General features: G+C 47.9%; 1 protein-coding gene across 1 annotated transcript in view; it reads left to right on the forward strand.

Annotated features, from left to right (window-relative positions):
- The window catches only part of TMEM163 (transmembrane protein 163), a 222,584-nt gene extending 203,885 nt beyond the window's left edge, over positions 1 to 18,699 (forward strand). The window contains exons 6-8 of the mRNA XM_069473310.1: positions 9,932 to 10,043; positions 16,168 to 16,309; positions 17,683 to 18,699. Of these exons, the coding sequence (XP_069329411.1) occupies positions 9,932 to 10,043; positions 16,168 to 16,309; positions 17,683 to 17,743 (315 nt within the window). The 3' untranslated portion in view covers positions 17,744 to 18,699. The remainder of the gene's footprint in view (positions 1 to 9,931; positions 10,044 to 16,167; positions 16,310 to 17,682) is intronic.
- Positions 18,700 to 19,486: the final 787 nt, after the last annotated feature.

Consider the following 19,486-nt stretch of genomic DNA (forward strand, 5'->3'; position numbering starts at 1 on the left):
TCTCAGCCCCATTTTCATTACTAGCAGGATGAATTAGATGCCCCCTAACCCTTCTCCAGTCGTAATGCTGTATGATTTTAAGACCACCTCATGTTCTCACAGAAGGGGTGCTCTCCCTTGTCTGGTGGGGCTCAGATTTGGGGTCCTAGGAGTGTGTGTGTCTCTATGACTTGTTTTCTGAGGTAAGACAGGGTTAGTCTTGGCATGTAGACCAGAGAGTTTGGGATGTAACGCTTTTTGTATCCCAGGGGTCTGTCAGTTCGTGGAATTCCCGTATAAGCATAAGGTGTTTCTTTTCACACCTTGGGACCAACGAAGTTGGAAAATTAAAGTTTGAGCATTACTGGCTCTTGGAAAGGACACTCCACTCAGAAGTACTGACCACGGGCTTTTGTCACATGCAGTCTAGACTGTAGGGCCATGTCGGGAGCAGGCTGAGGTGGCATTTTCTAAGCTGCCCTGCAGTTTGGGGTGCCGGACTATCTTAGTTCATTCAGACTGCTGGAACAGAATACCGTGGACTGGGTGCCTTATAAACAACAGAAATTTATTTCTCACGGTTCTGGAGGCTGTGAAGTCCAAGATCAAAATGGGTGGCCGAGGCCGGGCTCGGTGGCTCACACCTGTAATCCTACCACTCTGGGAGGCCAAGGCAGGAGGATCGCTTGAGCTCAGGAGTTCAAAACCAGCCTGAGCAAGACCCCATCTCTACTAAAAATAGAAAAATATATTAGCCGGGTGTGGTGGCGTATGCCTGTAGTCCCAGCTATTTGGGAGGCTGAGGCAAGAGGATTGCTTGAGCCCAGAAGTCTGAGGTTGCAGTGAGCTGTGATGATGCCACTGCACTCTAGCCTGGGTGACAGAGCAAGACCCTTTCTCAAAAATAAATAAATAAATAAATAAAAGATGCTGGCAGATTTGATTTAGTGTCTGAAGATGGCCCTCTTCATGGTTCATAGATGGCATCTTCTCACTGTGTCCCCACATGGGGGAAGAGCCAAGGAAGTCCTTTGAGGTCTCTTTACAAAGAAGACACTACCCCACTCATGAGGGTTATGCTCTCATGACCTAATCACCTCCCAAAGGGGCCAATTCCTCATTCCAGCATGTGTTGATTGGGATTTCAACATATGAATTTTGGAAGGACATAAACATTGTCTCTAGCAGGGACTGTGGGCTGTTGCCCAGGGAGGAGCTCAGCAGCCCTAGTCATGGGCATGGGGGCTGTTGCAGGCCAGCCTTGTCTGCCCCCACTACCACTCATAGGGATGAGAGGGGTGTGTTCAGACCCAGCTCAGGTCTGGTGTCTTGGAGCATGAGCAAGGCCTTGAGGGTCTGCTCAACCCAGGAGCCCTGTGGTTTTCCTGCCAGTTCAGCCTCACCCTCACTGGTGACCTGCTTCCCTGCAAAGGCCAGGCAGCAGCTGATGCTCCAGAAGACTGTCCCTGGGGCGGTGTTTCTTCCCATCCTAGAGCACATTCCAGTGTCCAGATTGATCATTAGATCTCCTGTCCCTGGTCCTGCTACCCCAGGAAGGTCTTTACTGAGTTAGCATTTTAACCTTATGCTCCTGACATTTATTGAGGCTTGCTATGGTCTAAATGTTTGTGTCCCCCCAAAATGTATGTGTTGAAACCCTAACCCCCAAGGCGATGGTATTAGGAGGTGGGGCCTTTGGGAGATGATGGGGTCATGAGGGCGGAGCCCTCGTGAATGAGATTAGTGCTCGTTATAAAAGAGACCCCAGAGAGCTCCCTCATCCCTCCCACCTTGTGAGGAAACGGGAAGAAGTCACCGTCTATGCGCCAGAAAGTGGGTCCTCACCAGACACGGAGTCTGCTGGTATCTTCATCATAGAGTTCCAGCCTTCAGAATTGAAAATTAATTTCTGTTTTTGAAAAGCTACATTGTTTATGGCAATTTGTTGTTATAGCAGCTCCAACAGACTAAGAGAAGGGTCAAGATGCAAACTGCTGTATGAATAAACATTTCCGCATCTTCCATAAAACTGCTGGTAAAAGGCTTCGTTTACTGTGGTTTTGACATCCCCACCGACCTCTCAGCCTCTGGTTTAGTCCTTGCAGCGGTTGTAGTTTGGTCTGTGTTCTCTGCCTCACATCATGGTAACGAACATCACATACCTAATGATAATGTGCATAAGCTGGATTATGCAAATATCAGTAATTGTCACCTAGGAGGCCCTGAGATAAATTTTTTTAAAAAATTAATTTTATCAAGATATACATAAAATAAAATTCATCCTTTCAGTGTACAGTTTGGTGGGTTTTGACAGACACATATTGTCAGAGAACTGCCACCACAATGGAGATACAGAATGTTGCCATCATCCTCCAAAGTTCCCTCATGCCCTTGTGTAGTTGTTAGTTACCTCCTCTCCCCAGCTGATCTGCTTTCTGCCACTATGGTTTTCCTTTTCTGGAATGATCTGTAAATGAAATCATACAGTATTTAGTTTCTTGTGTCTGTCGTCTTTCACATCTCATAATGTTTCTGAAATGCAGCCCTGTTCTTGCTGAATGTATCTGTAGTTCATTCTTTTTAATTGCTGAGTAATATTCCATTATATGGGTAGACGACAATTTGTTTACCCATTCACCAGTTAGGTGATTTCCAGTTTTTGTCTATTATGAAATTAGCAACTGAGAACATTGGTGTGCAAGTCTTTGTGTGGATGCATGCTTTCATTCCTCTTGGATAAACACCAAGGAGTAGAATTGCTGAGTCCGATGATAAGTCTATATTTAATTTCATAAGAAATGGCCAATCTCTTTGGCAAAGTGACTGTACCAATTTACATTCCCACGAACAGTATGTGAGAGTTCTAGTTGCTCCACATGCTCACCACACTGGGGATTATCTGTCTTTTCAATTTTAGTGATTCTGATGGGTATGTAGTGGTAACTCATAGTGGTTTTGATTTACATTTCCCTATTTAATAATGATGTTGATTATCTTTTCACATGCTTATTTGCAATTTGTATATCTTCTCTGGTAAAGCATCTGTTCAAAGCTTTTGACCCCTCTCCTTTAAACTGAGTCCTCCATTTTCTTCTCAATGTGTTGTAGAAATTCTTAATATATTCCGGATACAAGTCCTTTATCAGATCTGTTTTGCATGGTCAGGTGCCATGGCTCATGCCTGTAATCCCAGCACTTTGGGAGGCCAAGGTGGGAGGAATGCTTGAGGCCAGGAGTTTAAGACCAGCCTGGGCAACAGAGTGAGACTTCATCTCTACAAAAAGTAAAAAAAAAAAAAAAAAAAAAAAAAAAAAAGGGCTGGGCATGGTGGTGCACACCTGTAGTCCCAGCTACTCAGGAGGCTAAGGTGGGAGGATCACTTGAGGGCAGGAGTTCCAGGCTGCAGTGAGTTATGATCGCATCACTGCACTCCAGTCTGGGTGACAGAGTAAGATCTTGTCTCTAAACTAAAAAAGAAATTTTTTTTTTCTGGTCTGTGGCTCACCTTCATTTTCTTAATAGTCTTTCAAGGAGCAAAAATTTTTAATTTTGATAAATTCCAATTTTTTTAATTGTTAATGCTTGTTTTTTGTATGAAGAAATCTTTGCTTAACTCAAGCTCATAAATAACCTAGAGTTTTATAGTTTCAGCTCTTACTTTGAGATCTGCAGTCCATCTCAAATTTTCTGTTTAGCGTGAGATGAGGATCAGGATTTATTTCTTTCCATACACATACCCACTTGTTCCAGCACTGTTAGTTGTAAAGAGTTGACATTCTTCACTGGACTACTTTTGTGCTTGTCAAAAACTAAATGACTGTATGTATGAGTGGGTCTATTGCTGGACTTTATTTTGTCCTGTTGATCTGTCTGTCTGTCTGTCTGTCCTTATGGCAATATTATGTGTCTTGATTGTGGTAGCTTTATAACAAATTCTGAAATCAGGCCTAGTTCAAGCCTTCAAACTTTGTTCCTTTTTGTTTTTCAAAATTGCTTTGCCTATAATAAGTCCTTTCCGTTTCCATTCTAAAGTCAGCTTGTCTACTTTTATTTATTTATTTACTGATTTTTAAAAAAGGCCTGGGATTTGGGGTAGGAGGGCTTTTGTATCCAGATCAATTTGGGGAAAACCAATATTTTAATAATATTGAACACAGTATATCTTTCCATGTATTTAAACCTTCTTTAATTTATCTCAGTAATACTTCGTAGTTTTCAATGTGTAGGTCTTGCATATATTTTGTTAAATTTATCCCTGAGGATTTTATGTATTTTTATGTGATTTTAAACAGTATTTTCAAAAACTCCATTATTTCTAGCTAGTGTATAGAAATACAATTGATTTTTACTTATTGACCTTATATCCTATAATCTTACCAAACTAACGTATAGTTCTAGTAAGTAGGGTTTTGTATGTGTGTATGGTAAATTACCGAGGATTTTCTAAATACAAAATCATGTAGTCTGCAAATAAAAATAGTTTTGCCTCTTTCTTTCCTGTATATGTATTGGCTAGTCCCTCCCATTCAATGTTGAGCAGAGGTAACGAAAACCTTGCCTTTTTCCTGATCTTAGGAGGAATAACACTCATTTTTCACCACTGTTTGATATTAGCAATAGGTTTTTCCTAGATACCATTTATCAGATTGAGGAAGTTCCTTTCTATTTCTAGTTTGCCAAGAGGTGTTCTCCTTCCTCCTTTCCTTTTCCATGAATGGGTAATGAATTGTGTCAAAGACTTTTTTTTGCCTCTATCGAGATGATTACATGGGTTTTTTTTTTTTTTTTTGGTCTGTTAATATGAGGAATACTTTGATTGATATTTGAATGTTTAATCAGTGTTGTTTTCCCAGGACAAACCCTACTTGGTCATGTTGTATAACCATTTTTATATATTACTAGATTTGTTTTGTTAAGGACTTCAGGTCTGAGTTCATGAGAGCTATTGGTCTATAGTTTTCTTGCAATGCTTTGGTTTTAGTGTCATGGTAATGCTGGCCTCAGAAATGAATTGGGAATTGTTTCTTCTTCATTCATATTCCGGAAGAGTTTGTTTTAGAATTAGTGTTATTCCTTCCTTAAATGATTAAAGGTTTGGTAGAATTCACCAGTAAAGCCACTGGGACCTGAAATTTTGTGAGAAGAGTTTTAACTACAAATTCAGTATCTTAATTGATACAGGGCTCTTCAGGTTACCCATGTCTTCTTGAATAAGCTTCGATTTGTCCATTTCTTCTAAATTGTCAAATTTATTGGCATAAAGTTGATTACATTATTTCCTTATCCTCTTAATAGATCCTGGTTAGGTCTGTAGTGACATGCCTTTTCTCATTCCTGATATTGTTAACTTGTGTCTTTTTTTTCTAGATAAGTCTTAGAGGTTGATCTAATGTTATTGATGTTTATAAAGATCTTTTCTCTATTGTTTATCCATTTTCATTGATTTCTGTTCATGTGTTTATTCTTTCTTTCCTTTTCCTTACTTTGGGATTAATTTGATTTTCTCTTAATTCTTTCTTAAAGGTGAAACTTTAGATCATTGATTTTAGGCCTTTTAAATATTTTCTTATAACTCATTTACTATGAATTTTCCTCTAAACATTACTTTTGCTACATACCACTAATTTCAATGTGCTCCCTTTTTTCATTTTCTTTCATGTGAGAATATTTTCTAACTTCCCTAGTGATTTCTTCTTGGAATCATGAGCTTTTAAGGAGTGTTAGGTTGTTTAATTTCCAAATATGTGGAATCATTGTTATTCTGTTACTGATTCCTAGTGTAATTCCACTGTTGTCAGAATATACTTTGTATAATTTCAATTTTTTTTATTGGTTGAGATCATTTAATGGCATAGAATGTGGTCTACATTGATAAATATCCCATGTGCACTTGAAAAGAATCCCACTCTTGTAGGCTAGATATTTCAGAAATGTCAGGCCAAGTTGGTTGATAGTGTTTTTGAAGTCTTCTGTATACTTACTGATTTTCTGTCAATTTGTTCTATTAATTACCCAGAGAGGAGTGTTATAATCTTTGTCTTTAATTTTGGATTTGTCAGTGAATATTCCTGTATGTAGCATCATTTTCATACGTGTACAGGTATAGCAGTAAGATAGGTTTACGTAAGTGGATGGCTTGCAAGGGTAGATTTGTACTTTTCAGAGAAATTGCCAAATTGCTCTGCGTACAGATTGGACCAGTTTTCACTGCCACCAGATTTGTATGACAGCCTGTTTTCTCATAGCTTTGTAATACTTTTGGTTAGGTAAAAAAAGATCTTACTGTAGTTTTGATTTTCATTTCTTTTATAAGTGAGTTTGAGCTTCTTTCATATGCTTAAAATCATTTTATTTTTAACTGTTGCCTTTTATCCATTTTCTATTATTTCTTGGTCTTTTTCTTGTAGCTTTCTACGAGCCCTTTATATAATAAGGAGATTAACCCTTTGTGATCTTTGTCCTAGTTTGTATTTGAATATGACCTTTCTCCTGCATATGTTTTAATTTTTATATCACCAAGTATATCAAACTTTTGTGGCTTTTGAGATGGTTATAAAGGGCCTTCACCACTACAAGGTCTTGAAGGAGCTTGCCAGCATGGACATAATTCATGCAGAGTTTACCTTTAATGAACATTTATCCTTGGCTCTGAATGAGTGGCTAATTCCCTTAAATATTTTTGTCTGAATTTTTTTTATCATTCAGTGAAGATCCAACTGTGAGAAACTAGAGACCCAGTGCTGGTAAGAGTGGGAACAGACCACCTCGCAAGGAAATGGCTGTCTCTATTTTCATGGAGTCCATGGTTTAGGGACATGAGAGATGATTATAAGGCCATAGATGAGATATCCTGGTACAGTTTACAACTGGGAACAATTCCAGGTCCTGCCACTAGCAGAGTGACCCTGGGCAAGTCATTTAGCCTCTCTGCATCTGTCAGATACCTGCTCAGCACGGGTCTGAGAACTAAGTGATAGGTGTGGCCGCACTGAAGGTTGTCATCAGTGGAGCCTACCTACAAGAGTTGCAATTTCTCATCATAAGCCATGTCTGCTCTGGCTTCCTGACTCTCGAGAAGGAGTCCTCCCAAAAACTACTTCTTTGATTAAACTTGGAGGCTGTCTTTGCTTGGGCTGCCAGAGACAGATGCCATTGCCTGCATGGCTTAAACAACAGGAATTTGTCCCTCACAGTTCTGGAGACTCAAAGTTCAAGATCAAGGTGCCAGCAGAGTCAGTGTCTGGTGAGGCGTCTTTCCTTGAGTTGCAGACGGCCACCTTCTCCCTGTGTCCTCACGTGGCCTCTCCTTGGTTCATGTTAGTGGGGGGTGGAGGGGAAGAGAGAGAGAGGTCTTCTGTTGTCTTCTTATAAAGGGCACTTGTCTCATTATGACACGCCCTGCATAATCTAACCCTAATTATCTTCCAAAGGCCCCATCTCCAAATACCATCATGTTGAGGGTAGAGCTTCAACATATGGATTTGGGGAGAACCCAGACATCTAGTCCATAACAGGGGCTGATGCCCTGAGCAGGCTGATGACTACATCTCTGTGACATCATGTTCATGCTGATGGTTGATGTGGCATGTGGAGAACCAAGTGGAGGGAGGAGCGCTTGACCCCAGGGGAGCCAGCTGGGCTCTGGGTGGGGAGATCACAGAGCTGCTTCTAGGACCTTGAACGCTGATTTGGGGAGAGGGGCCTTGGCAGGTCTGTGCCAGCCCAGGCCCTCGCTGGTTCTTCTGCAGGCTTCATTGTATTCGGAGGCAGATCAGCTCAGCAGTGTCGAGCCATCCCCTGCACTCGGGGTGAGACTCCAAGGTGGCCACAGTCTCTGTTCTCCCACAGGGGACAGTAGTTGTTTTTTTCAGAGCTGGTCTGGGGAGCAGAGGGTGGTCGTTAGAAGTAATCCACATACAGGAAAAACCTGCCTTTGGCATATTGGCTTTTCCACATTTACAAAACAGCTTTCAAATACTTGTGTGGCATTCACTCCATGCTGGGCACTGTTTCACCCCTGTAACGCATGCCTATGAATCGTATGTCAGGGTTCAAGCCGAGGAGCAGGCCGCTGTGATACAGAATAAGGGGTTCATGGCAGGGGTGGGACCTCACACGACAGTGGTGGCTGGTGAAGACGTCCTTGTCAGGCTGTTGCCTTGGAGTCTGGCGTTGGGCCTGGGGTCAGCAGGGACAGGCAGCAGGAAACCTGGGCGTGGAGTGGAGGGCGAGGATGGGGATGGCCTGAACTCACCTCTGACCAAGAGGGTGGTTGCAGAAGGGTGACCTGCAGAAGGGGCTGTACACATGCCTGGCTCAGGACACGGAGAAGCGGAAGGAGGGGATCCAGCGGGTGCCCTCCCCTCGCCAGCGTGACCCTGCGGCTCAGCTGGACGCCATGAGATCACAGCACTGCTAACAAAACTATAGACTCTCCTCTGATTGCCTCGGATTTTCCACTGATGACCTCTCTCTGTTTCAGGATCCAGTCTGGGACACCATGTTGCATTTAGTGTCACATCTTCTAAGTCTCCAATCTGTGACAGTTTCTCGGTTGTTCTTGTCTCTCATGACCTTGACATGTGAGGGGTAGTGGTCAGGTATTTTGCAGACTGCCCCTCAGTTTGGGTTTGTTTGATGTTATTTTCACAGTTAAGCTGAGGTTATGGATTTGGGGGTAGAATACCAAGGAGGTGAAGTGCCCTTCTTGTCACATCCTACCAGGGGGCACGTGATGCCAGCACAACTTATCAGAGGTACTGTTAACCTTGACCACTTGGGTAAGGTAGTGTCTGCAGGGTTTCTCCACTGTGAAATTACGATGTTTCCCTTTCTGTACTGTATTTGTCAGATCTGAGTCACCAAGCCCAGCCCATACTGAAGGGCAGGGGATGGGGAGCGGGATTAATCTCCACCTCTTGGAGGAAAAAGTAGCAAAGCAATCGTGAGAGTGTTGTTAGAAACCACCACTGCCATCGATCAGTATTTGGGGGAGATGCTTTGATACTCTACGGATATCCTGTTTCCAGCGAGGTGATTTTTCAAATGGCTTTGCTCAGAGTGGGCTCAGGCAAACAGGCTGTCGTAGGTTCTGCTGTGAGGTTAATGATTTGATTAATAAAATGCTGAAGGAAAATCCTGTTTCTTTGCGTATATATGACGCTGTATCAGATTCCTGGCAGTTGCATTTTAACGTTGCAAAGTCTGGAGGCTGAGTGGCATGGAGTGACACATGGGAGCCGGAAGCAGCAGAGCCGGATGGGCCGTGATGTCAGGAGATAGGGCTTTTGTGTAGGTGACTCACTCTTTGCTTGCAAAGGTAAGGTAACAACTTATAGGAAGTGTTAAGATAACGTCAATGGCAGACTATATTTTTAGATGCCTTTTTCCCTACCCTGAAGGGTGTATTTGAGCTCTCATTTGCCTTGTGTGAATTTAAGGAAACAAAACAAAACAAAACAAAAACGGGTGTAAGTAGCTCCGGCCATCGTTGACCCTGCAGCAAATTCAGTTGGCTCTGTGTCGGGGAGTTTTTAGGCCAATGGTGTACTTATGTGTTCCAAAATTCTCAATCAACTGCTTTGTGAATTATTTGTGGAAAACTCTGTTTAGAAGACACTGTTCTTAGCATTCTGACCAACTCTGTCACTGATGAATGATTGCCATTCATTTTAGCAGAATATTGGGAAGGTGAATCTCCTACAGGAAAAGAAATGCATAATGGTTTTCCAAATGAATGTAAATGTAGATTATCTGTTTTTGATCATCTTTTCTAATTCCCAGTGACACACGTAACTGAGGTATGTAAGCGTGCAGCACACCACCACCTAGTGGCAGCGTACCCGACTGATTATTTGTACTTGGAACGAAGCTGATCTTTAAGGCAAGTGGTTTGCAGATGATCTGCTGTAGCAGGAGGTGAACTGTTGAAATCTGGAACTTTCTCTTCTAGGATGATTTCCTGTTCAGTGTCTCCATTTTAAGTGGGATTCTTTGCAGCATCCTGGCCGTGTTGAAGTTCATGCTGGGGAAGGTTCTGACCAGCAGAGCACTCATAACAGATGGTGAGTAAGGCCAGTGTGCCTGATCTCGGGGCGCTGAGCTCACAGCGAGGGAAGGTGCTGTTTGCGTCACTTTTAGCTGCTTGTCTTGCAGGGGAACTCAGTAGTTTGGAATCTATCCTCACCAACTCCTCCACCTGTTTAATGACTCTCAGGGCTTCCATATCAGGGCAGATGTCATGTGCCCTGAGAATTTAATACACTCTCCATGAATATCTCTACCCTGACCTACTAATGGGGGGTTGGGGCTCCCCAGCCTCTTAATCATGAAGCACAAAGGGCTTCCTGGAGTCTTGGGTTTTATGTGCATTGCAGAACAGGTAAATGCCTTTTCTGGAGTTTATAAATGTATCCTTTGTGAATTCTCCATGCTTGTTTTTCCCTCCAGTTAGTAGATGCTCACCTGGGAGTTCAGGTTGCAACTACCAGGTGCCTGCACTGGGGAAACCATCCCGTGTGTCCTCTGCTTACAGTCCCAACCAGCTAGGAAAGTCCGTGTGTGTCCCTGGGGGTCCAGAGGAGCTTCCTGTGCGGGCTTTGGGGTGACAGAGAGAAGGGTATGGCATGCAGGTATGGGGGTGAGGGGGAACTTTCTCCAAAGATCAGCTCACAATAAGGCAGATTAATAAGAGAAAGAGATTTATGTACCGTGCACATGGGGAGAATCACAGAGTGATTACCCCATACCCTACTGGGGTCCTCATTTTAGAGGACATATAAGGGGAAGGGGAGATGAGGAATATAGGTGGTTCTGTTTAGGAGCCATAAATGGTTACAAGGGAGGATGAAAAGATATTTGAGAGGATGAATGGATGGGGGGAAATACATTGACTTATGATTCTTTTTGGCAACTAAACCTGAGAGGCAGGTACTATATTTAGATCTGGGCCAGCCCTGTTGCATTCTTGATCTTCTTTCCTGTAATATATTGAGATAACAGGAAGGGGAAGGGAAGTGATTGTTCTTTTGATGGGTCTGGCTTTATGTAGATAGAGGGAAAAACCCCTTCCAATACCTCTTGATCTCTAAGGACCTTTAATTCAAAATTCTCTATATCAAGGAGTCATATTTTGGGGTGAAATTTCCTGAACTCCTTCATGGGGAAAGTGTGTTTCAGGCCCCAAACTAGCGTTGACCTATAATGAAGACCCTTGACAAACAGTGCCACCTGGTCATTTTATTTTGACTCATTCTTGAGCATGTGCAGAATCCAGGGGGTCTGCAGTAAAGTGGGGGGTGGTCATAGGGTAAAAGCTCGTGGGTGGGTGGGCACATTTGCACAAATCAGGGCAGAAATAGTTGGATTCTTTTTTCAAGAGAAGAAACATTGCCCCATCCCCAACGCTCAAGGTTCTTTCATATGTGGAATGTGTGAACACCCAGGTGTCAGAGCACGGTGACGGCGTGTAGGCTCCTTGTCTCCTCCCATGCCCAGGCCTGCTAGGCGTGGAGCTGGACTCTGCACAGTGTGGCGGGGGACAGGATGTCAAAGCGATGCTTCCACTCTGGGACTGAGCTCAGGCCCGAGACTCCATCTGCAGAGGCAGGCAGAACTGCTGGCAGATGTGTGGGCATGTCTGGGGTGGAGGGAGGTCTGCGGCCCCTGATGCGTGGGCTGGCCGTCCTTGACCAGGAGCCAGTAGTGTCTGTGCCCCGCCACTCCCCACTCCTGAGCCAGCTATGGTGTCTCTGGGAAGGTCTCCAGCTTCTTAACCATGGCTGCCTGGGGCAGAGTGTCACCTGTGCGCATGGATGTGGGTGGGGGGTTCATCTGAACAGGCCTGAGGAAGTTGGGGATTACACAACCTGACATCCTGGCTGCAAAATGAGGGGACCCTAGATGCTAGTCAGTCGACCACCACCAGGCTGGCAACACCAAAATTGCTTGGAATGTGTGTTAAAAACCCAGATTTCTGGGGCTCACCTCTGAAGATTCTGGTTCCAGGGGATTGAGGTGGGGCCCCAGTCCCTGTGTGCACAATGAGGCTGGGCACAGTGTCACTGCAGGGCCAGAGGACCCTGCCGAGTCCAGCACTGCTGCATGCTGTGTGACCCAGAGCCCTCAGAGTCCTCCCTCAAGTGACCCCTTTCCAGCAGGGCCTGCTATTTGTTTCTTCCTTTGCAAGATGGTGCCTTTCTCCCTGGGCAGCTAGGACTGACTGCGCCCTGCGGGTTTGCAGAGAGGGGCGGAGAGAGCGCGCTATTCCAGAGGGCAGAGGCAGCGCCCCCCTCCCCCAGCCTGTTACCCTGTGCTTGGTGTGCTCTGCAATCTCTTCTCGGGGGTGTTGGCAGCAAAATATTCGGCAGTAATTGCAGCCTCCTGCTAATTGTATCTTCTGGGATCTGGGCTTTACTCATTCATTGATTAGCAGAACTAGGGAACAATCTAATTATCCTCTCTCTGTTCTTTCCTCACTTTGGAAGGTGGGCGGGGCAGGATGGGGCTCTGGAGTGCCTGGCTTGGGCAGAGCCAGCACCTTCTCTGCAGGAAGGAAGCGAGTTGGGCACACTGCTCCTCCAGCGGGGCGGGCTGGGCAGGTGTTCCCGAGCCAGGGCCGTGTGTGAACTGGGCCAGGTGACCTCTGGCTCGCCTTTGCTGCTGGGGTGTGTCCTCAGCCAGGAAGCAGATCGCAGGGAAGGGGGGCAGCAGGCCGTGGGTGGCGGGGACTGTGGGCAATCCAGACTTCCCCACTCCATGCCCTTGTCTCGTTTGGTTTTGTTGCTTTGGTTATTTGGTCAACAAGCGTTTATTGCTCGCCTAGGCTGAAGCTTGCTTTGTATGATTTAAGGTAGAATGACTTTGTACAACAAAGTAACACTGCAAATCAGACAGAGGAAGATGGCGAGGGGACATGGGGGCAGGAGCTGAACCAGGGCCAGGGGGCTGTCCCACCCACAGCCACCCCCTCTGAAATGCGGGCCCGTTCTCTCGCTCACATCCAACTCTAAAATACCCAGAGCCTGCGAGGATTTTCCAAGCACATGGAAAACTTTTTAATCAGAATATTCTGCATAAAATTACTGTGGTTCATTACAGAGATTCTGATCTGGTTGGTAAAGCCGGCCTCTAATCCAGATGGCCTCAGCCATTGCTTTGTGCCATTGTATGCTGTTAAACAGATAAGCATTTACTCTGTAGAGCAGCTCTGTGGTCTCAGCTGCGGGGACTGGACTCCAGAGGTGAGTGACCGGCAGAGACGCGTGCTGCTCTGGGTAGGGGGCTCGGGCCCCTGACGTGGGAAGACTGCGGCTGGGAAGGCTCTGGAATTCCGAGGGGTGTGCAGGGCAGCCGTGGAATTGCCCCCCAGTCCCTGTGCACTCCTGTGTGCGCTTAGAAGTGAAGCTGAACTGAGTCAGGCCCTGTCATCACAGGTGAGCCAGGCAGAGCAGGTAGGAGCCCCTCCTAGCTGATGCAGGTGAACAGGTGAACATGCCACAAATCCACTGGCTGTGCACCGTGGGCAGCGTGCGGGGGTGGACCTGCTGTGAGGACTGCAGGCTGGGACGGGGCATCGGCAGGCAGAGTGGTGACATGGTGGAGCTGCGTTGACCTCTGGTGGCCGTCTGGGGAAGCTTATGCTCTTGCTGCATCTTTCCCGAGGGCCTGGGCTGCGGGGCTTTCTCTCAGGAGAGCAGTCGGGGGAGCCTGGCCGGGGGTGGCTCTCTCCCCCAGGACAGCAGAGCTAAGGCGGGGCCGCGTGCCAGCCTGTCTCCCTCCTCCTCCTCCAAGTTTAACTCATGCATTAATGCAACAGTCATCTGTGTCCCTGATGGGTGCCAGGTCCTGTTCTGGGACTTTGAGTGCAGCAAGAAGAGAGACAGAGTTCCTGTCCTTAAGCTTACGTTTCTAGTAAGCAAGAGAGGTGGCTTTAAAAAATGGCAAAAATAGCGAGGTGCAGTGAGGACGAGGCAGGAGGGGTGGAGGGAAGTGCAGTGGGGGCTCTGGGGCAGAGAAGTTGGGCTGCGTGCGTGGGGGGACCCGAGGCAGAGGGGTCCAGGTGGACGGTGGCCTTGCAGGGAGGGCAAGGTGGCTGGCACAGGGTCACGTGTGGCTGGAGCACAACCAACCAGGAGGAGGGGGCTTGAGGTGGGGGGCTGCGGCCTCAGGTCAGCTGGTGTGAAGAGTTCAGATGGCATTTGAAATAGGGACATTTGTTGGGGGAGAGTCTCTGGCTGTTGGGCGGGGCAGTGGGGTGTGGGAGGAAGAGAGGCTGAGGATGAGTTGTGGTGGTGACCACTGGCAAGAGTTACTTGATGGGTTTTTGGCCCAGGCAGCTGGGTGGGTGGTGGCACCATTTATAGAGAAGGCAGCTGAGGGTGAGGGCTTGGGGCAGGAGCCAAGGTTTCTGTCGTGCATGTGTTCCGTCTGAGATGCTGCGTGAGCGCCTGAACCGGAGGGAGAGCGCAGGACTGTAGGGGACACTGGCTTGTGGGATTGGAGAAGAGCGTAGACAGGGACAGGGCAGAGGACTGAGCCCAGGGCACCCCAGAGGGACACAGAGTGGGGTCCGGCAAGGGAGAGCAGAAGGCGGGAAGAGTTCCAGGGGAGCATGAGGCTGGAGAGGGGAGTTCTCAGGATGACGCAAGAAGCGAGTCCTGGTAGAATAGGTGCCCATCACCATCACGTGTGGCATCGTGGAGTCACAGACAGCTCAGGGAGTGCGTGGGGAGGAGGAGCCTGAGCAGAATGGGGGGTGCAGAGATGGCTTGGGCAGACCCTTGTCAGTGGGCTTTGTGGGGGGCAGGAGCAGATAGGAGCCATAGTTGGGGTGGGGTGGGGTCTAGGCAGGAGTTTGAAGGTTTGTCCTCGGGGGAATGACCCAGGAGAGAGGGAGAAGACTGGCAAGACACAAGTCCTTTGTTGTGGCAGGTGTAGAGCATCACAGGCCAGGCCTTAAGCTGCCTTTGCAGGTCCCTGGCTCACCTTGTTCCCATTACTGGGGAACAGCCCACCGCGGTCCCTCCTTGGGTCCTCTGAGCAGGGCTCTTGCAGAGCTTTGTTCAGACCACCCTTGCCCCCCAGTCTTCCTCTCCCTGCTCTTACTAGAAATACAAGTGCTTTGAGCTCAGTTTTCTTGCTTGTAGCCAGAATTAGGGCTCTTGCGTTCAGCAAAAGCACGGCCTGAGCAGATAGGTACAGTTGCCCAAGAAGGAGGCGGGGCCTGGAGCTGCAGAGGTGGTGGCCCTGCACAGGCCAGGGCACCAGGGACCTGGAGCTTCTCTCGGGGCCACTGTGATGCTGAGGTTGGGGACAGCCTGGTGCCTCCCTTCACAGGGAGACCCCAGACGCCATTCCCTTTCCCTGTGGCCTTTGCAAACTCACAGGCAAAACGGAAGGTGTGGTACATGAGTTGGGGGCACTTATGACATGGGAAAGGAGAAGGTGATCAGTATCTGTTAGCTCCAGTGCTGTGTTTATTATAGGACCATTTCTCCAGCCACGTAGCTAATACTTCACATAGTACTTCAAATAAGGTACCTCACGTGTCTCCCTCTGGAGGGGGGGAAAACCCTTAGGTTACTGTAAGTAGAGTCCCAGCCAGCACCTCTCAATCTGGATAACCTCAGTTTATTTAACGTCACTCTATTTAGTTTTCTTGTCAGTGAAATGGGATGACGATACTAGTTTCCTTCATGGCACTGAGGTTTATTGGTGACAGCACATCGGAAACACCCAGTTTGGAAGTTGGCCCAGCAGACATTCGACAGATTCGAGTCACCCCCTACTGGAATGTCTGCGGTGTGGCAGGCACAGCTCTGGGCACCGTGGCGTCAACAGGGAACCGTGTCCCTGCCTCTCCGGAAGTTTGTGTTCTAGTCGGGGGGTGGGTAGGGACCAGCAGCGAACCATGCACGGGTGTCAGTGCTTGGAAGAGGAATAAAGCAAGTGCAGACTGGTGCAGGGTGACGGCTCCATCCTGGGAGGTCCCTGGTGACAGCTGAGCAGACTTGATGTGCCACACAGGCATCCAGGTCGTGGCTATCACTCGTGGAAGAGCTCTGGGCAGCGTTCCTTCCGGTACGTGCTCCAGAGCGTGGAGGCACGCCTGGCACGGGGGTCATTTTTCTCAGTGGCTGAGAGAGACTGCTTTGCACTGCCACCAGACTCTCTCTGCTCTCTCTGCAGGGTTCAACTCCCTCGTGGGCGGCGTGATGGGCTTCTCCATTCTGCTGAGCGCGGAAGTGTTCAAGCACAACGCGGCGGTCTGGTACCTGGACGGCAGCATCGGGGTGCTGATCGGCCTCACCATATTTGCCTACGGGGTCAAGTACGTCCCTGCGCGTTAAGCTTTGCCTTCCCTGTGGCCGAGTGCCACTTTCCCACCCCCCTTCCCTAGCTGTCACAGTCTTGGACCTGTGCACCTCCTGAGCCTGACTGATGTCAGGGCACTGGAGAAGCCCCCAGCCGGTGACGCATGTGCTTGTGGCTGGCACAGAAGTGAGGCAGGGACTTTGAAAAGTGGTATAGGGCTGTTAAGGAACAAAGGAACTCCTTTACTTTGTCTGAGGTCTTTATGATCCACTTAAAGGGTGGTCCCTTTACCCCCCTTCATGTCCTGAACATTCACGCTCCTTCCTCTCTCATGGTCAGCACAGTGCCCCAGGCGAGAGCATCTTCCTGTGGTTTCCTCGTGTGGAAAGCACCCCCCACCACACATGGGGGGGCAGCTACCGTGAGTGTGGGGGGCAAGCAGCACTGCGTGGCCAGAGGCTACACCCCCAGATTTAGAGAACTTCTTGCAGAAGGGCCGTGTGGGCATCGCTGACTCTGCATTCAGTACCCAGGCTGGAGCTGGCCTTTGAGGGAGCCATTTCTACAGGCTGCGGGGCTCTTCAATATTAAAACACTTCCCGTCTCCCGCTAAAATGGCTATAATCAGAGGGACGATTACAAGTGTTGGTGAGGATGTAGCGGAACTGGAGTCCTAATCCGGTGCTGGTAGGAATGCACGGCGGTGCTGCTCCTTTGAACAATTGGGAAGTTCTCCAAAATGTTAAACATGGAGTTACCATTAGACCCAGCAATTCCATTCCTTGGGAGATGCTGTGGAGGAACGAAAATGTAACATCCACACCGAAAACTTGTACGTGTTATTCATAACAGGCAAAAGGTAGAAACAACCCAACAGTCTATTAACCGATGCATGGATAACTGTGTAGGATCCGTGCAATGGACTATTACTCAGCCATGAAAAGGACTGAAATGCTAACACCTGCTACAACGGGGGTGAACCTCAACGTTTTATCAAGTGAAAACACCTAGTCGCAAAAGGCCACCTACTGGATGAGTCCTTTCATGTGAAGTATCTGCAATAGGCAAATCCACGGAGGCCGAGAGTGGATTATTAGTTGTTGGGGCGGGGAGAACAGGGAGTGACTGCTCTAGTGGTGTGGGGGTTTCTTTTTGGGATGATAAAAATGTTCTGGAACTAAGATAGTCAGATGATTGCATGAATTCACGAATATGCTAAAAAACCACTCAACTTTACATGTTAAAAGGGTGAATTTTACGGTATGTGAGTTAATGCAGAAAAAAAAAAAATCCAAAATACCAACAACTTCTTCCACGCCTGCCCAAGCTCTCACGCCCCCGGGCTGTGGAGGGCCTGGCGTCCAGGTGACCTTGTCTGTCTCTTTGCAGACTCCTCATCGACATGGTGCCCAGGGTGAGGCAGACGCGTCACTACGAGATGTTTGAGTGAAGGGGCCGGTGCAGGCTGCTCCGCATCTGAGCGAGACCACCGAGACGACCCGAGGTTTCCACGTGGGCTGAGGGTGCCAATATTTAACTGAACATCCAGTTTCTTTGTTGGAAGTTTTCTTTCACCGTTCATCGTCACGGGACGAGGTCTGCCCCCGCAGGTGGATCGGCCCTGTCCCCCTCCCCCGCTGTCCCCATCAAACCACCCTTAGGAGGGGACACGCTTTCCCCTCTCCAGCTGGGACTGACATTCTCTATTTTCTGGAGTAAATGGTTCTCCTGGGGAGGCTACATCTTTGCTCGGCAGGAGGCCTGCTGTGGTGCTCTGAGCCTGACACGGTTAGCAACTGACCAGTCCCACCCCCTCGGGACTGCGTGTGGCCCCGCCACCTCCTCGTTCCAAAGTCTCTGCTCTCCTGGCAGATTTTAAGGGAAGACCGTGCCCTTGTGTCCCCTTTACCTCCCCAGAACCATCAGTATGTGGTTTCCTAATTCCCATCACCGTATCTCATTAGTTTCATACAGTTTTACTAATCCTCAACAGATTTGTTTGTTCAAAAGGAGACCATTCTATTTTTTAAAGTACTTAGTGATACCTGTATGAGCTTTGCATGGACGAACTAAATAAGCACATGACCCTTTCTCGTACATTCAGAACCTGAACATTCACGTGAAAACACGGTCCATTTTTGAGAGATGTGAAACTACAGTTTCTTTGTAATAAATAATTATCTGTATATGCATATATCTATATGCTGTGTTAAGTGGTAATGCTCCACATCACAGTCTGTGAGAAATGGTTTACTCCTCTGTAAGGAACAAAATGTTTTCGGTTTATGTAATGTTAGGTTTAGAGTCTGTAGACACGTCCCAACCCGCAACATTCTGTACCTCTCACACCACTGCTCGCCCGGGCAGCAGTGTCTGACCAATAAAGACCTTTACCTGTTTGTATGGTACAGGGAGGTGATCTTTCAGAGTTGTCACCACATGGCACCGATACACAGGAGTCCCGTCGTGGGCAGGCTTTCCAACGTGGCTGCAGAGGTCATGTGTACCTGGGGGGCATGGAGACCCTTGAAGGACTGTCGAGATGGGCCTGGTGGCCTCTGTGGCCCAGGTCCACCCCCACCGACCACACATTCGCTCGGTGGGACTGGAGGCCGGGACACAGCTGCTCCCTGGGCCTCGCCCCGCCCCATCTCCCACCGGGCTGGTGAAGGGGAGACAGTTTGTTCTCTGAGGTCATAGAACCGTGGTCCAGTGTGATGCTCTCAGTGAGATTCCCCCCGGCAGTGCTCCGAGGGGCAGTCCATGGGATGTTAACATGTTACACGGAAGCAAGCAGGGTTTGCCAAGTGTAGGCTTCTACAGGTTTCTTTCCTGCACGTTCTCTCACTGGTATCTAATACACACCGAGGAAGCTCAGCGGGGGCAAGCTACGATGTAGCATTCCCCAAACTCAGGCACTCAGTGGTCCCTTGGCGCCTTTTCCAGGACTTATGTCCCCCCGACACGCAGTGTGAACTACGTGGCTTGATCAAGCCAGGAGGTTCTCTGGCTTCAGAAAGGCCGTGCTAATCAGGGACTGGGCAGGGGCTTCAGTGTCACCCGCACATAAGCTGCCGGCTTGGCAGGACTTGACCTTACTTCTGATGCCAGAGCATTTGCCTAACCGAGGGCTCCTGGCCCACTGATCGCTCGTCCAAAACTTGTTCTTTTTGAAGGAGGTAAATGCCTTCCA

The sequence above is a fragment of the Eulemur rufifrons genome, chromosome 1 (genome assembly GCF_041146395.1).
Source record: "Eulemur rufifrons isolate Redbay chromosome 1, OSU_ERuf_1, whole genome shotgun sequence".
NCBI classification, from domain to species: domain Eukaryota; kingdom Metazoa; phylum Chordata; class Mammalia; order Primates; family Lemuridae; genus Eulemur; species Eulemur rufifrons.